This window comes from Pipistrellus hanaki (genome assembly GCF_964339955.1).
Source record: "Pipistrellus hanaki genome assembly, chromosome: 15".
Taxonomy (NCBI): domain Eukaryota; kingdom Metazoa; phylum Chordata; class Mammalia; order Chiroptera; family Vespertilionidae; genus Pipistrellus; species Pipistrellus hanaki.
The window spans coordinates 47,302,965-47,320,923 of record NC_140517.1 but is presented as its reverse complement, the minus strand read 5'-3'; the positions used below and the strand labels follow the sequence as shown (position 1 = coordinate 47,320,923).

The window sequence follows — 17,959 nt, the reverse complement described above, 5'->3', positions numbered from 1 at the left end:
GAGGCTGGAGGCATGGAGGCCCTGAGCAAATGTGCTGGTTTCCTAGGGCTGCTGGGTGGCTTGAAACTGTGGAAACGTATTCTCTCCCATCCTGGAGGCTGGAAGACCACATAAAGGTTTCAGTGGGGCCACGCTCCCCCAGAGGCTCTCGGGAAGAGTCCCGCCTTGCCTCTTCTGGCCTCTTCAGCCTTCCTGGCTCTGCAGCATCACAACTCCAATCTCGGCCTCCACTGTCACATGGGCCTTTCCCCTACCTGCGTCCAAATCCCCTTCTTTGTGTGTGGGGGGGGCAGGGGGAGGGGAGGGTCACATTGTTTACTTGATTTAGGCTCTCATCGAATCCGCTCGGACCTCATAATAACTTGATTGCATCTGCAAAGACCCTATCTTCACTAACAAAAGGGTAATATGCTAATCAGATAGGACAAAGCCATGGTGGCTGGGGCTGAGGCAGAGGAGGGTAGGGGTGATCAGACCAGCAGGGAGAGCAGTTAGGGGCAATCAGGCAGGCAGGCAGGCAGTCAGGCAGGCAGAGTGGTTAGGGGCGATCAGGCAGGCAGGCAGATGAGCAGTTAGGAGCCAGCAGTCCCAGATTGTGAGAAGGATGTCGGATTGGAGAGGGTGAAGACTGGGCTGAGGGATCCCCCACCCCCTCTCTCGGTGCACGAATTTCATGCACCTGGCCTCTAGTCTCTAAATAAAATCCTATTTCTGGGTCTTATCGCTGAGGACACAATCCAACCCACATCAGTAGGTGTTCATTCTCAGGATCATTGGACCCCGATGTTTCCCACTGTCCATCACCAGTCACCACCTTCCTCCTGAGCTCCATGCCACCCATCTATCTAGCTGCCTGTTGGGTGACGGTCTCTATGGGGAGATTACAGAGACCCACCCGTTCCCAACATGTGACTCTCCTCTTGGTCCCGCCCCCCAACACTTGAGAGAAACGAAAACGTATCTTGAAACAGTCAGGTACAAACATGCTCGCAGCTGCTTTATGCGTCATTGCCCCAAACTGTAAACCAACCAAACGTTCGTCCATAGAAAAAAATATGGGTACACAAACCATGATAGACTCTCACAGCGGGATCCTCAATAAATGCGAGGCCAGGTTTAAGACAAGCAGACACACAGAGGTATGATTCTAATTACAGAAACCGATTATATCACGTGCAAAATTCACTATTTATTTATTTATTTTTACAGAGAGGAAGGGAGAGGGATAGAGAATCAGAAACATAGATGAGGGAGAAACATTGATCAGCTGCCTCCTGCACACCACCCACCGGGGATGTGCCCGCAACCAAGGTACATACCCTAGACAGGAATCGAACCTGGGACACTCCAGTCTGCAGGCCGATGATCTATCCACTGAGCAACACCAGTCAGGGCAAAATTCTCTATTTCTACACCTCGAACCACTTGCTCGAAGGGCACCCCTTGAGCTCCACTTTCAACGACAGAAGCAGAGAAAGGCTGGGTGGGACGTTCCAGGACGAGGAACCTCAGGGTGCGAGGACTGGTGCTGGTCAGGAGGAAATTCCTGGTAGGACCTTTCTGTGCAAAAACCCAGAGATCCTGCACGTGGGTGGCCTACACATGGAGCCGGGTGCGCTGGTAGGACTTCACTCCCAGAATTCTCATCACAAACTTTCAGGTAGGGCTTCTCCACTGGGTCCACAGGGCAGGAAACCGAGGCACGGGGAGGCAGGGACCAGTCTGTCACTTTACACAGGAAAGGGGATGGGCATGGATTTGAACTCACAGTTCTTTGGTTCCAAAGCCAGTGTTCTTTCCACCAAGCTTTTAACTCATCACCCAGAGGGCTTTTAATTCTGCAGGGATCTGCCTGTTTTTTGTTTGTTTGTTTGTTGTTTGTTGTTTGTTTTCTTTGCCCTCCAGAGGCCAGGTCTCCGCAATTCCCGCTTTCACATCAAGATTTCCGAGTACTCGTTTTCAGGGATGCCCTCCTGTCCCTGAGGGTTCCCAGGCTTCATCCTATGAAATCTGAGGGATGAGTATTGAATCTCTTCTCTCTTCTCCGAGGAGGTGGCAGCCAGGGCTGGGGGAAGGGGCTCTGGGCGGCTGTCCAGCTGGGATTCATTCAGGGAACCCTGAGTGGAGGGAAAGAAAAACAAGTCTGAGTCACCTGGCTGGTGTGGCTCAGTGGGTTGGGCAAGGATGTCCGACTGCCCGGTGGGATCAGGTCCATCCCATGCACCAAAAGGCCGTCGGTTCGATTCCCAGTCAGGGCACATGCCTGGATTGTGGACTTGATCCCCAGTACGGGGCGTGCAGTAGGCAGCGAATCTGTGATGTTTCTCTATCATTGATGTTTCTATATCTCTATCCCCCTCCCTCCCTTCCTCTCTCTCTAAAAAAAAAATCAATAAAGATTTTTTTTTTTTTTTTTTAAGAAAACACATTATGTGTCTTATTTACTGAGATTTTTGGCATCCCATTAGCTTTGCTTCTAGGAGAATGCCTCACCTCACCCTAATCCTAATCCTAACTCCAACTCCAACCCTAACCTTAACCCTAACCATGGCCGTTCTGAAGAGGTGGGATTGTAAGAGGGATGTCGGAGAGGCCAGAATCAGCAGAGCTGCAAGTAGAGGAGTTTGGGTTTCATTCTCTAGGTCAGGGGGTGCTGAACTACAGTCCTTGAATCAAATCCCACCTATTGCTGATTTTTGTGCTCTTGGCTGGAATCGAATCAGGGACCCTTCTGTCTGCAAGCTGATGCTCTCTCCACTGAGCCAAACCAGCTAGGGCTGTAAATAAATAAAGTTTTATTGGAACACAGCCATACTCATCTTATATAATAAAGAAGGAATATGCAAATAGACCATCACTCCAACACACAAGATGGCTGCCCCCATGTGGTCAAAGATGGCTGCCCCCATGTAAACAAAATATGGCTGCCACAAGATGGCTGTCAGGGAAGGGCATTTGGGAGGGACCAGGCCTGCAAGAGAGGGCAGTCAGGGGCAATTGGTCAGTTGGGTGTTGATCACACAGGCAGGGGAGTGGTTATGGGTGATCAGGCTGGCAGGAAGAAGCAGGGGCAATCTGGAAGGCAGGCAGGCGAGCAGTTGGGAGCCAGCAATCCTGGATTGTGACAGGGATGTCTGACTGCCCGGTGGGATCAGGTCTAAACGGGCAGTCGGATATCCCTCGAGGGGTCCCAGATTGGAGAGGGTGCAGGCTGGGCTGAGGGACAAACCCCGCCCCCTCCCGTTCCTGGCCCCCCCCCCCCCCCACTGGACACAAATTTTGTGCACCAGGCCGCTAGTTCATTTATATATAGTGGATAGCAGTGCCAAGTGGCTGCCACAGACACTGTATGGCCTACAAAGCCAAAAAGACTTGCTATCTGACCCTTTACCCTATCAGCCTCTGATCAGGCAACAAGGGTAAACAGATGTCCAGAGGCAGAGCATCTGGACGGTGATGACCTTCAGACAATCCCTCCGCATGAGGCAACAGAGCGAGAAGCAGGGAAACGAGGGGAAGTGATTCCTCAGCTTCAGCAATGATGGGGGTCAAGATGGAGAGAGAGAGAGAGGCCCTAGCCGGTTTGGCTCAGTGGTTATAGCACTGGCGAGTGGGCCAGAGGGTAGCAAGTTCAATTTTGGTCAAGGGCATGAGTCGTCTTGGTTGCAGGTGTGAGAAGCTACCCATAGATGTGTCTCTCTCCCGTGATGTTTCTCTGTGTGTCTCTCCCCCTCCTTTCCACTCTCTCTAAGGATCGAAGAGAAAAATATCCGCGGGTGAGGATTCACAAAACAACCAAACAAAGATGGAGAGAATGGGCGACCAATGCTGGCTGTTCTTAGGAGGAAAAATTAGCGCGACATGGTGGATTTGGGGGCAGCAGGAGAAGAAAGGGGGGACAGAGAGAAGGCAAGTCTTCCATTCCTGGAGAGCAACTTGTCCATGCTGAGCACAGCAACCCAGGGGGCCTTCCTGAGGGAGGTGTCCACGTGGGCTGCAGGATCTCGAGATGCCCAGGTCACTCACCTGAGGGGTTGGCCTCTGGGCGGCATCAGCACCCTCCATGCCTGCGTCCCCTGTGCCCGCTGCTGCCCTTGCCGCCTTCTTCCTGCGGGATCTCACTCTGAGTGAAGAGACCAGGTTGCCCTTCAGTCTGCCAGTCCCGGGTGCGGCGGGCAGACAGACGCTCCCCCTCTGTTCTCTCTTAAGCGGCTGGAGGGGTGACCGAGGTGGTCCCGTGGTTGAGAATGCAGCTCCCCCTCCTGGAGCCAGAGGTTTGTGACGCCCTCCCAAGGTGCCAGGGACCTGCTCCCTGCCTGGGCTTCAGGCTCTACCCCCCCCCCCCCCACCTCCCGCCTCAGTCCCTCCAGCTCTGGGTTCAGGGATTCCATGGCCTCCTGACCTCCCAACCCAGGGCCCTCCCTGCCTCCCTCCCTCCCTCTTTCCCTCCCTCCCTCCCTCCCTCCCTCCCTCCCTCCCTCCCTCCCTCCCTCCCTCCGCAGATCAGTGCTCACGTGATGACGATGACACTGAAGGCCAGGAAGAGCAGGGTGGTCACACCTGCGCCCCCAAATGCCCCCACCAACACTCCCGATGATGACGACGATGATGATGACCACTCTCTCCCTGCAGACAGATGGGATGATGGGGAGGGTGTCTCACCTGAGAATTCAGTCTTCCCTCCTCCCGCGCCTGGCAGGGACAGCCCCCAGAAATGTGTTTTCTGGCCCCTTTGCAGGTTGCAAAGTACAGGAACAGGGTGGAGGGGGGTGGGGGGGAGAATGGAGATCGGTGTGAGGCGAGCGAGGTGCCCGGAGCTGGGTGGAAGCCTGTCCTTATTGGGAGCTTGGAGATTTTGTTCTTTGTGGGACTCATGCTGCATTTAGTTTTATTGAAAACAACAACAACAACAACAACAACATTGCACTATGGTTCTGTTTCTCTTCGTGGCTGAGGTTTCTGTGGCTTCTCTCTAAATGTTGTGCCCAAGAGGAGTGCCTCGCTTGTCTGACCCTCCTCTGGCTCCAAAAAGCAAGGGCCTTGTGTCGTCCAGGGACACCCCTGTCCCAGCCTCAGCCCCTCTCCCAAGACCCACCTCCTCCCCCTGGCTTCTCCCTCCCAGCCCCACCCCACCCACAGCACTGGCCACACAGGAAGAGGACAGGGGCACTTTAAATCCCAGGGAAGTTTTGGGCTTTCGCAGCGGAGCCCAGAGCAGAGCTGACCTCCTCTCTGAAGTTCAGGGGGCTATATGTGTGTAGGGGGCAGTCGGGGGGGAGGAGTGGGGGGAGACTGTGAGGGTGGAGTGGGTGCTGGTTTCCTCCAGTGCCCTCCTCTTCTCCCCTGCTCATCCACGGGGGCACTCACTCTGTACAGAGAGGCTCAGGAAGGAGTGCAGAGAGCCCCCAGGGTGCTGGGCCTGGCAGGCGAGCTCCCCTTCATCCCCGACCTGCACTGGAGGCAGCTCCAGGACCTCAGGGCCCCCAGGCCTGGAGGCACTCAGGGTCAGGTTCCATTGCCGCCACCAGGCCCAGCTCAGCCTGGCTGGCGGGCGGGGGGCGGTGGTTGCTGTCCACCACACACACCAGGCTCTGTGCGAGAGACGAGCCGTTCTCGGGGACTGTGGGTGCTGGAGTAGAAGAGACAGAGGGTCAGAGTGACCACAAGGTGGAGAGGGAGTAGAAGGATGTGGGAGGAGAGCCGAGGAAAGGAACAGACAGGCAGACATGGGCTGACGGGCTCTCACCCTGCGGCTGGTGGGAACCAACGCTTATCTGCCTTCCGTGCAGAACAACTTGACCACTTCCCTCCAAACTTTCAGAGGTGTGAAATGCTAGTAGCTATGGGTTGCTTTCAGAAACTTATCCTACAGACAGACACCCACACACACAGCGTTGTGAAAGTGGAGGCAGGGTATTCATTGCAGAGTTGAGGTGAGCAGAGTCAGATGAACGCCCTGGGTCTCCGTTAGTAGATGTACACACAGCCCCGGCTGGTTTGGCTCAGTGGGTAGAGCGTCAGCCTACGGACTGAAGGGTCCCAGGTTTAATTCCGGCCAAGGGGCACATACCTGGGTTGGGGCTCAGTCCCCAGTGGGGTGTGTGCAGGAGGCAGCCGATCAATGATTCTCTCTCATCATCGATGTTTCTGCCTCTCTCCCTCTCCCTTCCTCTCTGAAATCAGTAAAAATATGTAGCCCCTGACATTATTGGGTGCCTTTCTTTACAGTTTCTACAGAATATAGTTTGATGTCGTGTTTTGATCTAATCTGAGAGTCTTTGCATTTTTATGGGGTTTTAACTCATTTATATTGATTATCAAAAATAATACTGATATTACTTTTTTAAAAAAAATATGTGCACACAATTAGAATCCACCCATGTTGTGGAATACCGCATAGGCACGGAGAGGGATGGGGATGTCTGTCCTATGGATGAAGAAGGACCTGTGAGATCCTTCAAGGGACCAGCCCCCAGGCTTGTGGCAGTGCGTGGACGCTGCTCACTTCCAGGGAGGTGACAGGGAATCTTCAATACCTTTCGATTTTTGCCTATATATAATATGCAAATTGCGCCCCCCCCCCCCCCCCGGGAGTTCAACTGGGAGAGCGGGAGTTCGATCACTCGCTATGACTTGTGCCACCAGGAAGGCAACCAGCAGTGGAGGTGGCCTGGTGCTGAGGGAGCGAGGGAAGAAGGAGGCAGGGAGGCCTAGGGACCGTACCTGTGCAGGAATTTCATGCACCAGGCTTCCAGTGTGACTATATTACCTATTACAGGGGTCCTCAAACTTTTTAAAGTGGGGGCCAGATCACGGTCCCTCAGAGAGCTGGAGGGCCGGACTATATGAACTACTAATTCCTACTGTAACACCTTGGCTGCGCTCACTGCCCAAAAAACCTGGCGGGCAGGATCAGACTCCCCTGGGGGCTGCATGTGGCCCGCGGGCCGTAGTTTGAAGACCCCTGAGAAAATACACAAATTAAACTATTGGAGGAAAATGAAAACTTGAGCCTGGAGGACTCATCAGGAGATGGAGGACCAGGGGCCTCGAGTGACAGCTCAGCCATGTGGAGGGTGCCAAGTTCTCCTGGCGAAGGTGTCAGGGGGCTTGGAGAGCAGCCATGAGGACTGAGAAAAAGGAGGGACCAGGGCGGGTACCTGGTCACGGGGTGAGTCCAGGATGAGTCAAGGATCAGCCCTGTCTTCCCTGACCTAGAAGAGGCCCTCCTCCCTACAGTCCATGATGGGCTCCCTCGTACCTGAGCCATTTCCTTGGAAATTGGTTATGGTTGACGTCTGCGGAGAGTCTGGGACAGAAAGACCAGGAGGAACAAAGTCAGTGGCGAGGGCTGGGTAGACATGGGCTCTGGGGCCCCAGAAGCTGCTTAAATGGAAGCACGGTGGGAGCAGCCATCCCTCTGACACCTTCCCAGACCAGGTCTAGGACCCAGCACCCAGTGTCTGAGGTCCCCAACCCCCATCTCTACTGCCCTTGGGACTCCTGGACGCTGGCCCAGCTCTCACAGGACATGGTGAGGTGCATGGTCCACATCATGGTCACTCTGGCCCCAGGCAAGGTCATGTGACAAGTGAAGGTGGCACCCGCCCACCCCCAGAGGCAACAGAAAAGCAAGAGGAGCAGAGCTATGTGCTCTATGTCTCCTACACAGTCAGGCCCCCAGGACATAGCACCCAGCACCCTTGCCTGGCCCTCCTGCTCTGCACACCCTCAGGAACCTGGTGCTCTGACCCAGCACTCACAGGTGACACTGAGCTGGATGGTTCTCTCCACGGTCACACCAGTGGCAGGAAAGTGCACCTGACAGGTGAGGTTGGTGCCGTGGTCCTGGGGCCGTGGGGTGAGGATGAGCACGGAGGAGAGGCGGGTCCTGAGGCCCAGGGAGCTGTGGGCAGCTGAGGTCCAGGAGAAGGTGGGGGGCGTGCCCCACTCACAGGCCCAGGGTACAGAGCAGGTCAGGTTCCCGGGGCGGCCGCTCTCGAGGGTTTCAGGGGTGAGGATGTGGGGTGTGTGGTTGAAGGCTGGTGAGGAGGGAGAGACAGGAGATCAGGAGGGAGGGTCCTAGGTGTGGCCCTGAGAGAAGCCTCAGAATTTGGTCCAGCTCCTGCCTCATAGTCCAACACACTACACCCTGATCCACTCCCAGGATGGGCCCCATCCCAGCTCTGCCCGGGGCAACCATAAATCCCCCTGTGGCCTTTCCTGGAGCCCGTTCCTTACCCGTCACTTGCACGGAGAGCTTGTTTTTTAGGTAAGAAAATTTAGCAGTATCTCCTCTCTCCAACCGAAAATAGTATAATCCCTCATCTGTCCTCTGGGCATCTCTGATGTCCAGGGAGCAGTTGTGGGTCCTGGGATCCCCACGGAGGTGAAATCGGCCCTGGGTCTCCTCCTGCACTTTCTGATCCGGGTTGTTTGTGGCCACCAAAACCTTATTTTCAAATGTCTCTCCCTTGTACCAGTAGCCGTGAGCTGGTGTAGAGACACCCCATCCTTCCTGGGGGTAGAGCACCTCGCAGGCCACCTGGACACACAGGCCCTCCTGCACCGTCACGGTGGACTGCATGCTCAGCGTGTATCTGCTATCCTGAGCCACGGACCCTGCAGGGAAACGAGGGTCAGTCTCAGTTTCGCCCTGCCGGCCCCCTCCCCTCAGGCACTCACCTGCCCACAGCAGGGACAGTAGCAGGCACAGCATCTCTGAGGGTATCTGGGCTCCTGTGGCTGGAAAGAGAAGCAAGGCAGTGGGAGGGGCCTGCAGAGAGACCAGGAAAGCTGGGGAGCAGCACAGGACCTCCCCGACCACAGAAGAGGAACCTCAGAGCCTGAGCTCGTCCCCCTCTGCACAGAGAGGGGGGAGGACACCCCACAGCCCAGAGACCTGGGCGACCAGGCCTGGATATCTGTCCTGAGCACCCTCTGGCCTTCGTACCTCCCACCCCAAGCCAAACAGTGGCCTGTCTGGGGTCTGTGGTACCAAGTTCCCTCTGGGGAATTGTATTTCTCATTGTTTATCTCAATAAATGTTGCACGATTTACAGAAAGCCGCACAGGAAGATGAAGGTCAGAGCAGAGCATGGCCGGCTGTCCAGACTCTGGGGCTTTGCCTGGGTAGGCTCTGCATCCAGTGGGACACAGGGAGTGAGGAGCACCACCCTGGGGGTCCTCCATCCTCAGGGATGGTGTGGATTTCAGAGGGAAGGTAGATGGGGGTGGGAAGAGATTAATCAAGGATCTTATATGCGTACTAGAGGCCTGGTGCACAAAATTCACACACTGCGGGGAGGGTGTTGGGTTTTGTAGAATACTTTCTCTGTGTCTATATATAAGATCATGTGATTTTTGTCATTAATTTGTTTATGTGATGTATCGCATTTATTGATTTCTGAACATTGTACTAGCCTTGCACCTCTGAAATAAATCTCACTTGATCTTGGTGTACGATCATTTGAATATATTGCTGGATATGACGTGCTAATATTCTGTGTCCTCCCCAGTCACTCTTTGGCTGCTGTGGTCTATTTTGAATAGGGTGGCCATGGTTTCCTGTTACAAAGAACCTTCAACCATGTCTCTGAGTAGCTCAATGGCTTCCAAATTCCTGCATTTGCTGCAAGCTGTCCCTAGATGCATACCATTGGGGATGTGGTTTGCACCTCCCTCCAGGGTTCTTCCCTCCCAGGCGCCCCTGGACTCTCATGCTGAAGTCTTGTCTCCATCACACACCAGGATGCCTCTGCCTCAGAGCTTGGACCCTGCTCCTCCTCTTCCTAGATATTCTCCTTTGGGGAAACATACAGTCTGCTCTCTCACCAGCATCCAGTCTAGGGTCAGACATCAGAGTTTGTCCTCTCAGATATCTGGTTTTGCTCCCCCCCATGTCATGTGATCCTTTCTTTGCATGAATCTCTCTCTCTCTCTCTCTCTCTCTCTCTCTCTCTCTCTCTCTCTCTCTCTCTCTCTGTCTCACACACACACACACACACACACACACACACACACACTCTCACACAAAAACGTATGACCATAGTATGGGCTTGAATATTTTCATTTATTGATTATTAATTGTATCCTCTTGTCTCCAAAACGACAGATTCTGGGTGAGAGTGATTTTTGAGGTTTGGTTCATAGTTGCATGCCCATTACCTATAACAATGTAGGTGTACAGTTATGCTTGCTAGAGGGTCATTAAATGAATGACGAAATGTTATTTTGTTAAAAACAAAACAAAACAAAACCTACAAGAATCATACATGTACCATGAAGTGACTTATAACCGGACCCAAAGAATGATCATCAGTTGGAGAAGTATGCATGGGGAGGGAAGGGCATTTCAGAAGAAGGAACTGCATGTGCAACATCTCAAATCACAAAGGGCCTGGCGCAGCCAGAAGTGGAGATGATGTGAGACTCATGGAGATCATAGAATCTCTTGGAGAGTCCAGCAGGTGAAGGACCACGCTGAGATCCTCAAATCCAGCCTGTGGTGTTTGCACCTTATCTATGGCCATGGAGAGGAAGCATCATTGTTCACACTGTGCAGGAAGTGGGTTATAGGTCTCTGGAAACACAGTCTGGAGACAGGTAGCTGGTGGATTCGGCTCCCAGGGAAGAGATGAGGCCACAGGAACAGTCCCAGCATGACGGTGAGGACATGGCCATCCACCTAGGCTGTGACTGGGAAGGAGGATGGACAAGTCTGAGTGGATTGGGGAGACGGAAGGGGAGGCAAAATGTACACCCACACCCCAGTCCTAGCCTTACACAAGGGTTGCCATCATGTCAGAACTGTGATGGGGAACCCAGGAGAGAAGTAGGTTTGGGGAGGAAGATTACAGCTTAATGTTAGCAATTCCAGGGGCAGACCTGGGGAGGTGTCAGGGGGATGTTGGGTGGTGAGACACTTCCATCACTCACCTGAGAGATTACCCTGAGCCTTCGTGTGCATCATTCCTGCCCCCTTTTGGCCTCAGGGCCTTCCTCTTGTGGTACTTGCCTCTGAGGGAAGAGACCAGTGTTTTTCAGGGTGATCACATCAGGTCTAGTGGGCAGCAGACCCAACCCCCCATTTCCTGCCAGGTGGTGGGGAGGAGGGTGAAGAGGGAGAGAGAAGTTCTGGCTCCACATGTGCTCCTGATCACTGCAGGTACCTCCCACCCTGGGCACTTGACTGGCATGGCATTTGTGAGGACTGTGTGTATGGAGTCCTTAACTGGCACCCTTTCACCTCCTGCCAACCCTGCCTCTGACCTGTCAGGATCTAGGTTTTTGGTTCAGCATTCAACCTTGTATCTCATCCACTCCCCCAAATAGAACTCACATGAGGACCAGGAGGCAGGTGAGGAGGACCAGCATCTTGACAGCTGCTGCACCAATGGCCACCAACATCACCTCTGTCCCGGGCCCTGATAATCCTGCAGGAAAGAGGCACCAGGACGGAGTCACCTGCTGGTCCACAATACCATGTTCTTATGCCCCCAGGAAGATCCTGGACGATGTTCCTCAGACCCTCCTGCATCACTGGAGGCAGGACCACCTGGGCCCTCACCAAGACTTCTCCCTGATGCCCAGCAGTAGGACAGAAAATAAAAAGCTTAAGTTGCAATGCATCTTCATGAAACATTTGTTCATCAGTGGACACTACAGGGAAAGTGAAAAGCCAACCCATTTCATGGGAGCAAATAGTTGCTCATTATAGATCAGATAAGGTTTAATACCTTGGCTATATACAACCGAACAGTAAAAAGACAAAGAAACATATCACACAACGGGCAGAAGACCTGACATAAACAGCTGTTTAACGGTGACATACTGATGAACAATAATTTCACGATAAAATAACCGGCGTCACAGTGATCACAGAAATCCAAATCAAAGTGACTTGGAAGTAGCCTTTTACACACACACTAGTGGCCTATGATTTTTTTTAAGGAAAATACCAATGTTGGTAATTGTGTGGAGAAATTGGAAGCCTAATGCTTTGCTGGTGGGAATGTAAACTGGTGCTGTCACTATGGAACACAGCCCAGAATTTCATTAGAAATTTATACATAGAAAGTACCATCTGACTCACCAATTCCATTCCCAGGTCCATGATCTAAAAAACAGAAAACATGTCTGAACAAAACACGTGCACCGATATCCACAGCACTATGATAACCGCCCAAAAGTGGAAACACCCAAATGTCCATCAACTGATCAATTGAAGAACTGGACTATCCATACCTCCATACAGCAGAATATTATTCAGACAACAACTAGAGAAGATGTTGCCTGAATAATAGTTGTCCATTAGAAGAAGATGTGCACACAGACAGAGTCTGTCCATGCCGGTGAAAACACCCCAGGCACGGAGAGAGAGGGATGGGAAAGTCTGTCCTACGGATGGCAAAGGACCTGCTGGATCCTTCATAGGAACAGTCTAAGGTGCACAGCAGCGTGTGGACACTGCTCAGTACCTGGGGGTGGTTTGAGGCCGTTAGATGTGGGACCGGGTATCTGAGGGCAGACCTTAGTGTCTTTACTCTAAGAGAAAAGTCTTATTTCCTTTTATAGTTACTGATTTGAGAGAGAGAGAGAGAGGAGAGGGGAGAGGAAGGGAGAAAGAGAGAGGGAGACATGGTTGTGTTGTTGCACTTATTTATGCATTCATTGGTTAATTAGCATACATGCTCTGACCTGAGATCAAATCCACAACCTTGGGGCACTGGGATGTCACTAGAAGCAACTGAGATACCTGGCCAGGGCCAACTCCAGTGCCTTTTGAATGTTTGGCCATGTGACTCTCTTACCTGTTTTAAAATACATGAGTTAAACTATTGGAGGGAAATGAAAACGTGAGCCTGGAGGAATCCACAGGAGTTGGAGGATCAGGGGCCTCGAAAAGGCACCTCCGCCATGTGAAGGGGGCCAAGCTCTCCCGGTGCAGCTGACAGGGGCTTGGAGAAATCCTTGGAGATGAAGGGGCCAATGGGGACAGCTGCTCACCGCGGCCATGGGGGTGAGGAAGAAGAGGGACCACTGGGTTCATCCACAGGGGGTGTATGGTCATGAGGTAAGTCCAGTATGAGGCAGAGATGGGCCCTGGTCTGATCTGGAAGAGGTCCTGCTCCCTACAGCCCATGACCCGCTCCTTCTTACCTCCTTCTCTTAGGCAACCACCTGGTATTGGGTTCTGAGGGGAACCTGGGACAGGAAGAGAGAAGTTCCCATGATATGAGGACTGTGGTGAGCTGACATGTGGTGACATTGTTTAGGTATTTCAATGTCCACCCTCAGAGAGCACAGAAATGCAAGATGGACAGGGCTTTGTGCTCTAGGTCCCCTACACAGCCAGGTCGCCAGGACAAAGCACCCAGCACCCCTGCCTGGCCCTCCTGCTATGCACACCCTCAGGGGCCTGGTCCTCGGACACAGAACTCACCAGTGACACTGAGCTGGATGGTTCTCTCCACAGTCATGCCAGCAGCAGGAAAGTGCACCTGACAGGTGAGGTTGGTGCCGTGGTCCTGGGGCCGTGCGGTGAGGGTGAGCACGGAGGAGAGGCGGGTCCTGGGGCCCAGGGAGCTGTGGGCAGCTGACGTCCAGGAGAAGGTGGGGGGCGTGCCCCACTCACAGGCCCAGGGTACAGAGCAGGTCAGGTTCCCGGGGCGGCCGCTCTCAAGGGTTTCAGGGGTGAGGATGCGGGGTGTGTGGTTGAGGGCTGGTGAGGAGGGAGAGAAAGGAGATCAGGAGGGAGGGTCCTAGGTGTGGCCCAGAGAGAAGCCTCAGGATTTGGTCCAGCTCCTGCCTCTGAGCCCAACACACTACACCCCAATCCCCTCCGAGGATGGGCCCCATCTCAGCTCTGCCCGGGGCCACCATAAATCCCCCTGTGGCCTTTCCTGGAGCCCATTCCTTACCTGTCACTCGCACTGAGAGCTTGTTTTCTAGGTAAGAATATCTAATGGTACCTCCTCTCTCCAACCGAAAATTGTATAATCCCTCATCTGTCCTCCGGGCGTCTCTGATGTCCAGGGAGCAGTTGTAGGTGCTGGGATCCCCACGGAGGTGAAATCGGCCGTGGGTCTCCTCCTGCACTCTCTGATCCGGGTTGTTTGTGGCCACCAAAACCTTATTTTTATATGTCTCTCCCTTGTACCAGTAGCCGTAAGCTGGTGTAGAGACATCCCATCCATCCTGGGGGTAGAGCACCTCGCAGGCCACCTGGACACACAGGCTCTCCTGCACCGTCACGGTGGACTGCATGTGCAGCATGAATCTGCTATCCTGAGCCAGGGACCCTGCAGGGAAAGGAGGGTCAGCCTCAGTTCTGCCCTACCGCCCCCCTCCCCTCAGGCACTCACCTGCCCACAGCAGGGGCAGTAGCAGCCACAGCATCTCTGAGGGTATCTGGGCTCCTGTGGCTGGAAAGAGAAGCAAGGCAGTGGGAGGGGCCTGCAGAGAGACCAGGAAAGCTGGGGAGCAGCACAGGACCTCCCCGACCACAGAGGAGGAACCTCAGAGCCTGAGCTCGTCCCCCTCTGCACAGAGAGGGGGGAGGACACCCCACAGCCCAGAGACCTGGGCGAGCAGCCCTGGTTATCTGTCCTGAGCACCCTCTGGCCCTCGTGTCTTCCTCCCACCTCAGGCCCACAGCATCCTCTCTGGGGTCCGTGGTACCAAGTTCCCTCTGGGGAATTGTGTTTCTCAGGGTTTATCTCTGAATAAATGTCGCACAATTTACAGAAGGCCACACAGGAAGATGAGGGAGAGAGCAGAGCAGTGACCTTCATCAGAGGAGAAAGGTCGGGCTCTCACACTGTCAGGTCCCAGACAGCCCTTGAAGATCACCCATCCCCTGCCCACGTCCACTCCTGGGAACCCGGAGGCCAGAGGGGGTGAGAGAGGCATCCAAGTCACACCCAGGCAGGACCTCAGCCCACTTCCTGCTTGCCTGGCATACCCTTCCACTGGGGTGTCATTTTCTGCAAAAGTAAAAGTTGGGCAGACGCCCTAGTCACAGGCTGCAGATGTCTGTGGAACATTGCAGATAGGGAAGGCCTGGCAGGGGGAAAGCTAAGGAGGCCAGTGATCTTTCCTCCCTCAGCAGCCATGCTGTGGGCACCCCTCTCCACTCACAAGGCTGCATGCCATCTCTGGATGCTCCTCCAGAGTCTCTATCCAGTGGGAACACAAATGAAGATTTCAGAGAGAAGAGAGGTGGGGGGCGGGAAGAGATTAACCAAAGATGTCCGACTGCCAGGCTGAGAGACCCACCCTCTCCCCACCCCACACCCATGTATGAATTTCATGCACCAGGCCTCTAGAATAATAATAATAATAATAATAATAATAACAATAACAATAACAATAATAATAATGATAAAATAATAAATGGCTATTTGCATAACATTGAGCCCTCACAAGCATAACCAGAATCTAGGAGAGGAAGATGGCCAGGATGAGAACAGGACATCAGCTCAGTGACATTGCAACACACTCATCCATCAGTTGCTTCCTGCTTGCCCCCTACTGGGGATGGAGCTCGCAATCCAGGCATGTGCCCTGACCTGGGATCGAACTGTGACCTCCTGGTTCATAGGTTGATGCTCAACCACTGAGCCACACTGGCTGGGCATGTTCCGCTTATTGGTGCACTTATTGGTTGATTCTCATATGTGCCCTGACCGGAGATCAAACCCACAACTTTGGTGTGTTGGGATGATGCTCTAACCAACTCGGCTACACAGCTAGGCTAAAATCCATTTCTTTCTTTTTACGTATATTTTTATTGTTGAGAGTATTACATATGTCCCCATTGTGCCTCCATTAACCACCTCCAGTCTTTCCCTGTTCTTCCCTCTGCCCTAAGCCTTCCCCTCCCTAAGGTCTGTGTCCATGGTAAAACCAATGTCTTGATTTAGGAGGAAATGTTCCATTAAAGAAGGAATCATTATGTTTGAGACATTGGATTTTTATTATAAAGAAACTAGAGGCTTGGTGCATGACATTCATACACTCGGGGGTGGGTGGGAGGGTCCCTCAGCCAGGCCTGCATTCTTTTGCAGTCTGGAGGCCCTTAGGGGATGTCTAACTGACAGCTTAGGCCTGCTCCCCAGGCCTAAGCTGCAGTCGGACATCCTTAGCGCTGCCAAGGAGGCGGGCCATTGTGCATGCCAAGCGTCAGCTCAGCTTGTGGCTGAGTGGTGCTCCCCCTGTAGGAGTGCATTGACCACCAGGGGGCAGCTCCTGTGTTGAGCATCTGCTCCCTGGTGATCAGTGCACGTCAGAGTGACCAGTTGTTCCGCTGTTCTATCGACTTGCATATTACCTTTTATTATATAGGATGCTAGTTACAGAAAAGAAAAAGAATGTTGTGTGGAACCTCTTGCTGGGTCTCCCATCCTTATCACCACACCCCAAACCCACTAGCCTCACTTGAAAACTAATTGTGTCCTTGTTTTTCTTTGTGTTTATCATCCCAGCCTGCTTCCCTTAATATGATGGCTTTGCATATGTTTTTCTAAAGACTCATATATGGAAAACAATTGCAGTCTGTTTCCTTCCATTCAAGTTCAGGAATTTGCCCATCCCATAATATGCCTTTTGCAAAACCATTACCCACAACATGGAGTGGGGTCAGAGCTGTGACCACTGGGGAGGGAAGCCGAAGGTTTTAGCATGCATAGACACTCCCACACCAACGCCAGTTCCTGCATTTTCAGCAGGTATCCTGCCTAGCCCCCTCCTGGGCCCCTGATCCTGGCCAACCCACTCTCTCCCCAGAGGACCAAAAGACCAACTTACAGCATCTCTGTGGTCAGAATGGCTGGGCCACCCCGGTTTCCAGTTTCCCCAAATTTGCAGATGAATGGGAAGGAGAGACATGGTGAAACCTCAGATAATCTAACCGCATTATATAAGAGGAACTTATAACCCGAAGGCCATCAGATCTGAGAAGTCTTCTAGCCCCACTTCTTCAATTTGCAGAAGACACGGGGGAGCAGAGAGAGCAAGTGAGTTGCCTACATCACAGGAGTGTCCTGCCTCAGGCATCTGTCTCACGGGAAGCCATGTCATCGATGTCTGTCTTCTGGGAAACAGGAAGACGCTGGTGTTGATCTGAGAGGAGAGAATTGTCAACTCTCCCCTTGAGGTGAAGGAGGGAGTTTCATTCATTCATTCAGTTAGTCAGTCAGTCAATCATTCATTCAACCACCTTCTCTTGTTCCCTCAGGTTTCCAGAAAAGGGGTGGATATGAGAGATTTGGCTCTTGCCTTTGAGAAGAGCAACAGATTGGGAGACAGGCAGGTTTCCTGACAATTCTGGTGGCGTAGGGTAGGTGGCTGTGATGGGGGAGGCACAGGCTGGAAGTGGTGGGGCTGTTGCTCTTGCAAACAGGAAGGTGACTTCTCAGGGAGAAGCAAGCCAAGTGGACATGGTAAGGACTCCCAGACAAGTCACAAGGGTCTTAAATTCTGCAGGTGATCCTGGGGACGACCGGACTCAGGTTCTGTGTTCTCCATGCCACTCGCTTCTCCATCAACTATCAAGTTATGTGCTGTTTGCAACCAAACACACCTCTGCCCCAACGGGAGTCAGTTCACTACCTATAGGGGGCGCTCCCTCCGCCCAGGATATATCCTATAGGCGATGGCGCTGTCCGTGGTGCTGATTCGGAGCTGCAATGAAGCAGAACATGTACCATCTGTGTGTGTGTGTGTGTGTGTGTGTGTGTGTGTGTGTGTGTGAGTGTGTGTAGATACTAAATATTGGTTTCCTTAGGCCAGTGTATGATTCATTTTATGCATCAGTTTGACTGGGCCATGGGATGCCCAGATTAAACATTACTGTGGGCGTGTCTCTGAGGGTATTTCCAGATGAGATTAGCGTTTAAATCTGTGGGCTCAGGAGAGTGGATCGCCCATCCCCAGCGTGGGTGGGCACCATCCAATC

At 53.0% G+C, this 17,959-nt stretch overlaps 2 protein-coding genes and 1 long non-coding RNA gene across 3 annotated transcripts; all 3 read right to left on the bottom strand.

Annotated features, from left to right (window-relative positions):
- Positions 1-5,474: 5,474 nt before the first annotated feature.
- Positions 5,475-8,728, bottom strand: LOC311633900 (sialic acid-binding Ig-like lectin 9; the record flags this gene model as incomplete). The annotated part of the gene is made up of 5 exons (XM_084906906.1): positions 8,682-8,728; positions 8,242-8,622; positions 7,764-8,042; positions 7,262-7,309; positions 5,475-5,629 (listed from the first exon to the last, which is right to left on the bottom strand). Exons 2-5 carry the CDS (start codon positions 8,585-8,587, stop codon positions 5,475-5,477), a joined length of 828 nt encoding a protein of 275 aa, XP_084763032.1. The 5' UTR covers positions 8,588-8,622; positions 8,682-8,728.
- Positions 8,729-10,344: 1,616 nt separating this feature from the next.
- Positions 10,345-11,436, bottom strand: LOC311633530. The gene is made up of 3 exons (XR_014796977.1): positions 11,342-11,436; positions 10,935-11,019; positions 10,345-10,698 (listed from the first exon to the last, which is right to left on the bottom strand). It is a non-coding gene; the product is annotated as an uncharacterized lncRNA (long non-coding RNA).
- Positions 11,437-12,890: 1,454 nt separating this feature from the next.
- LOC311633899 (myeloid cell surface antigen CD33-like) lies at positions 12,891-14,133 on the bottom strand (the record flags this gene model as incomplete). The annotated part of the gene is made up of 4 exons (XM_084906905.1): positions 12,891-13,000; positions 13,138-13,206; positions 13,445-13,723; positions 13,923-14,133. Coding segments are annotated over 4 exons (669 nt in total), but the record flags the coding sequence as incomplete, so codon positions are not given.
- Between the last annotated feature and the right edge of the window lie 3,826 nt (positions 14,134-17,959).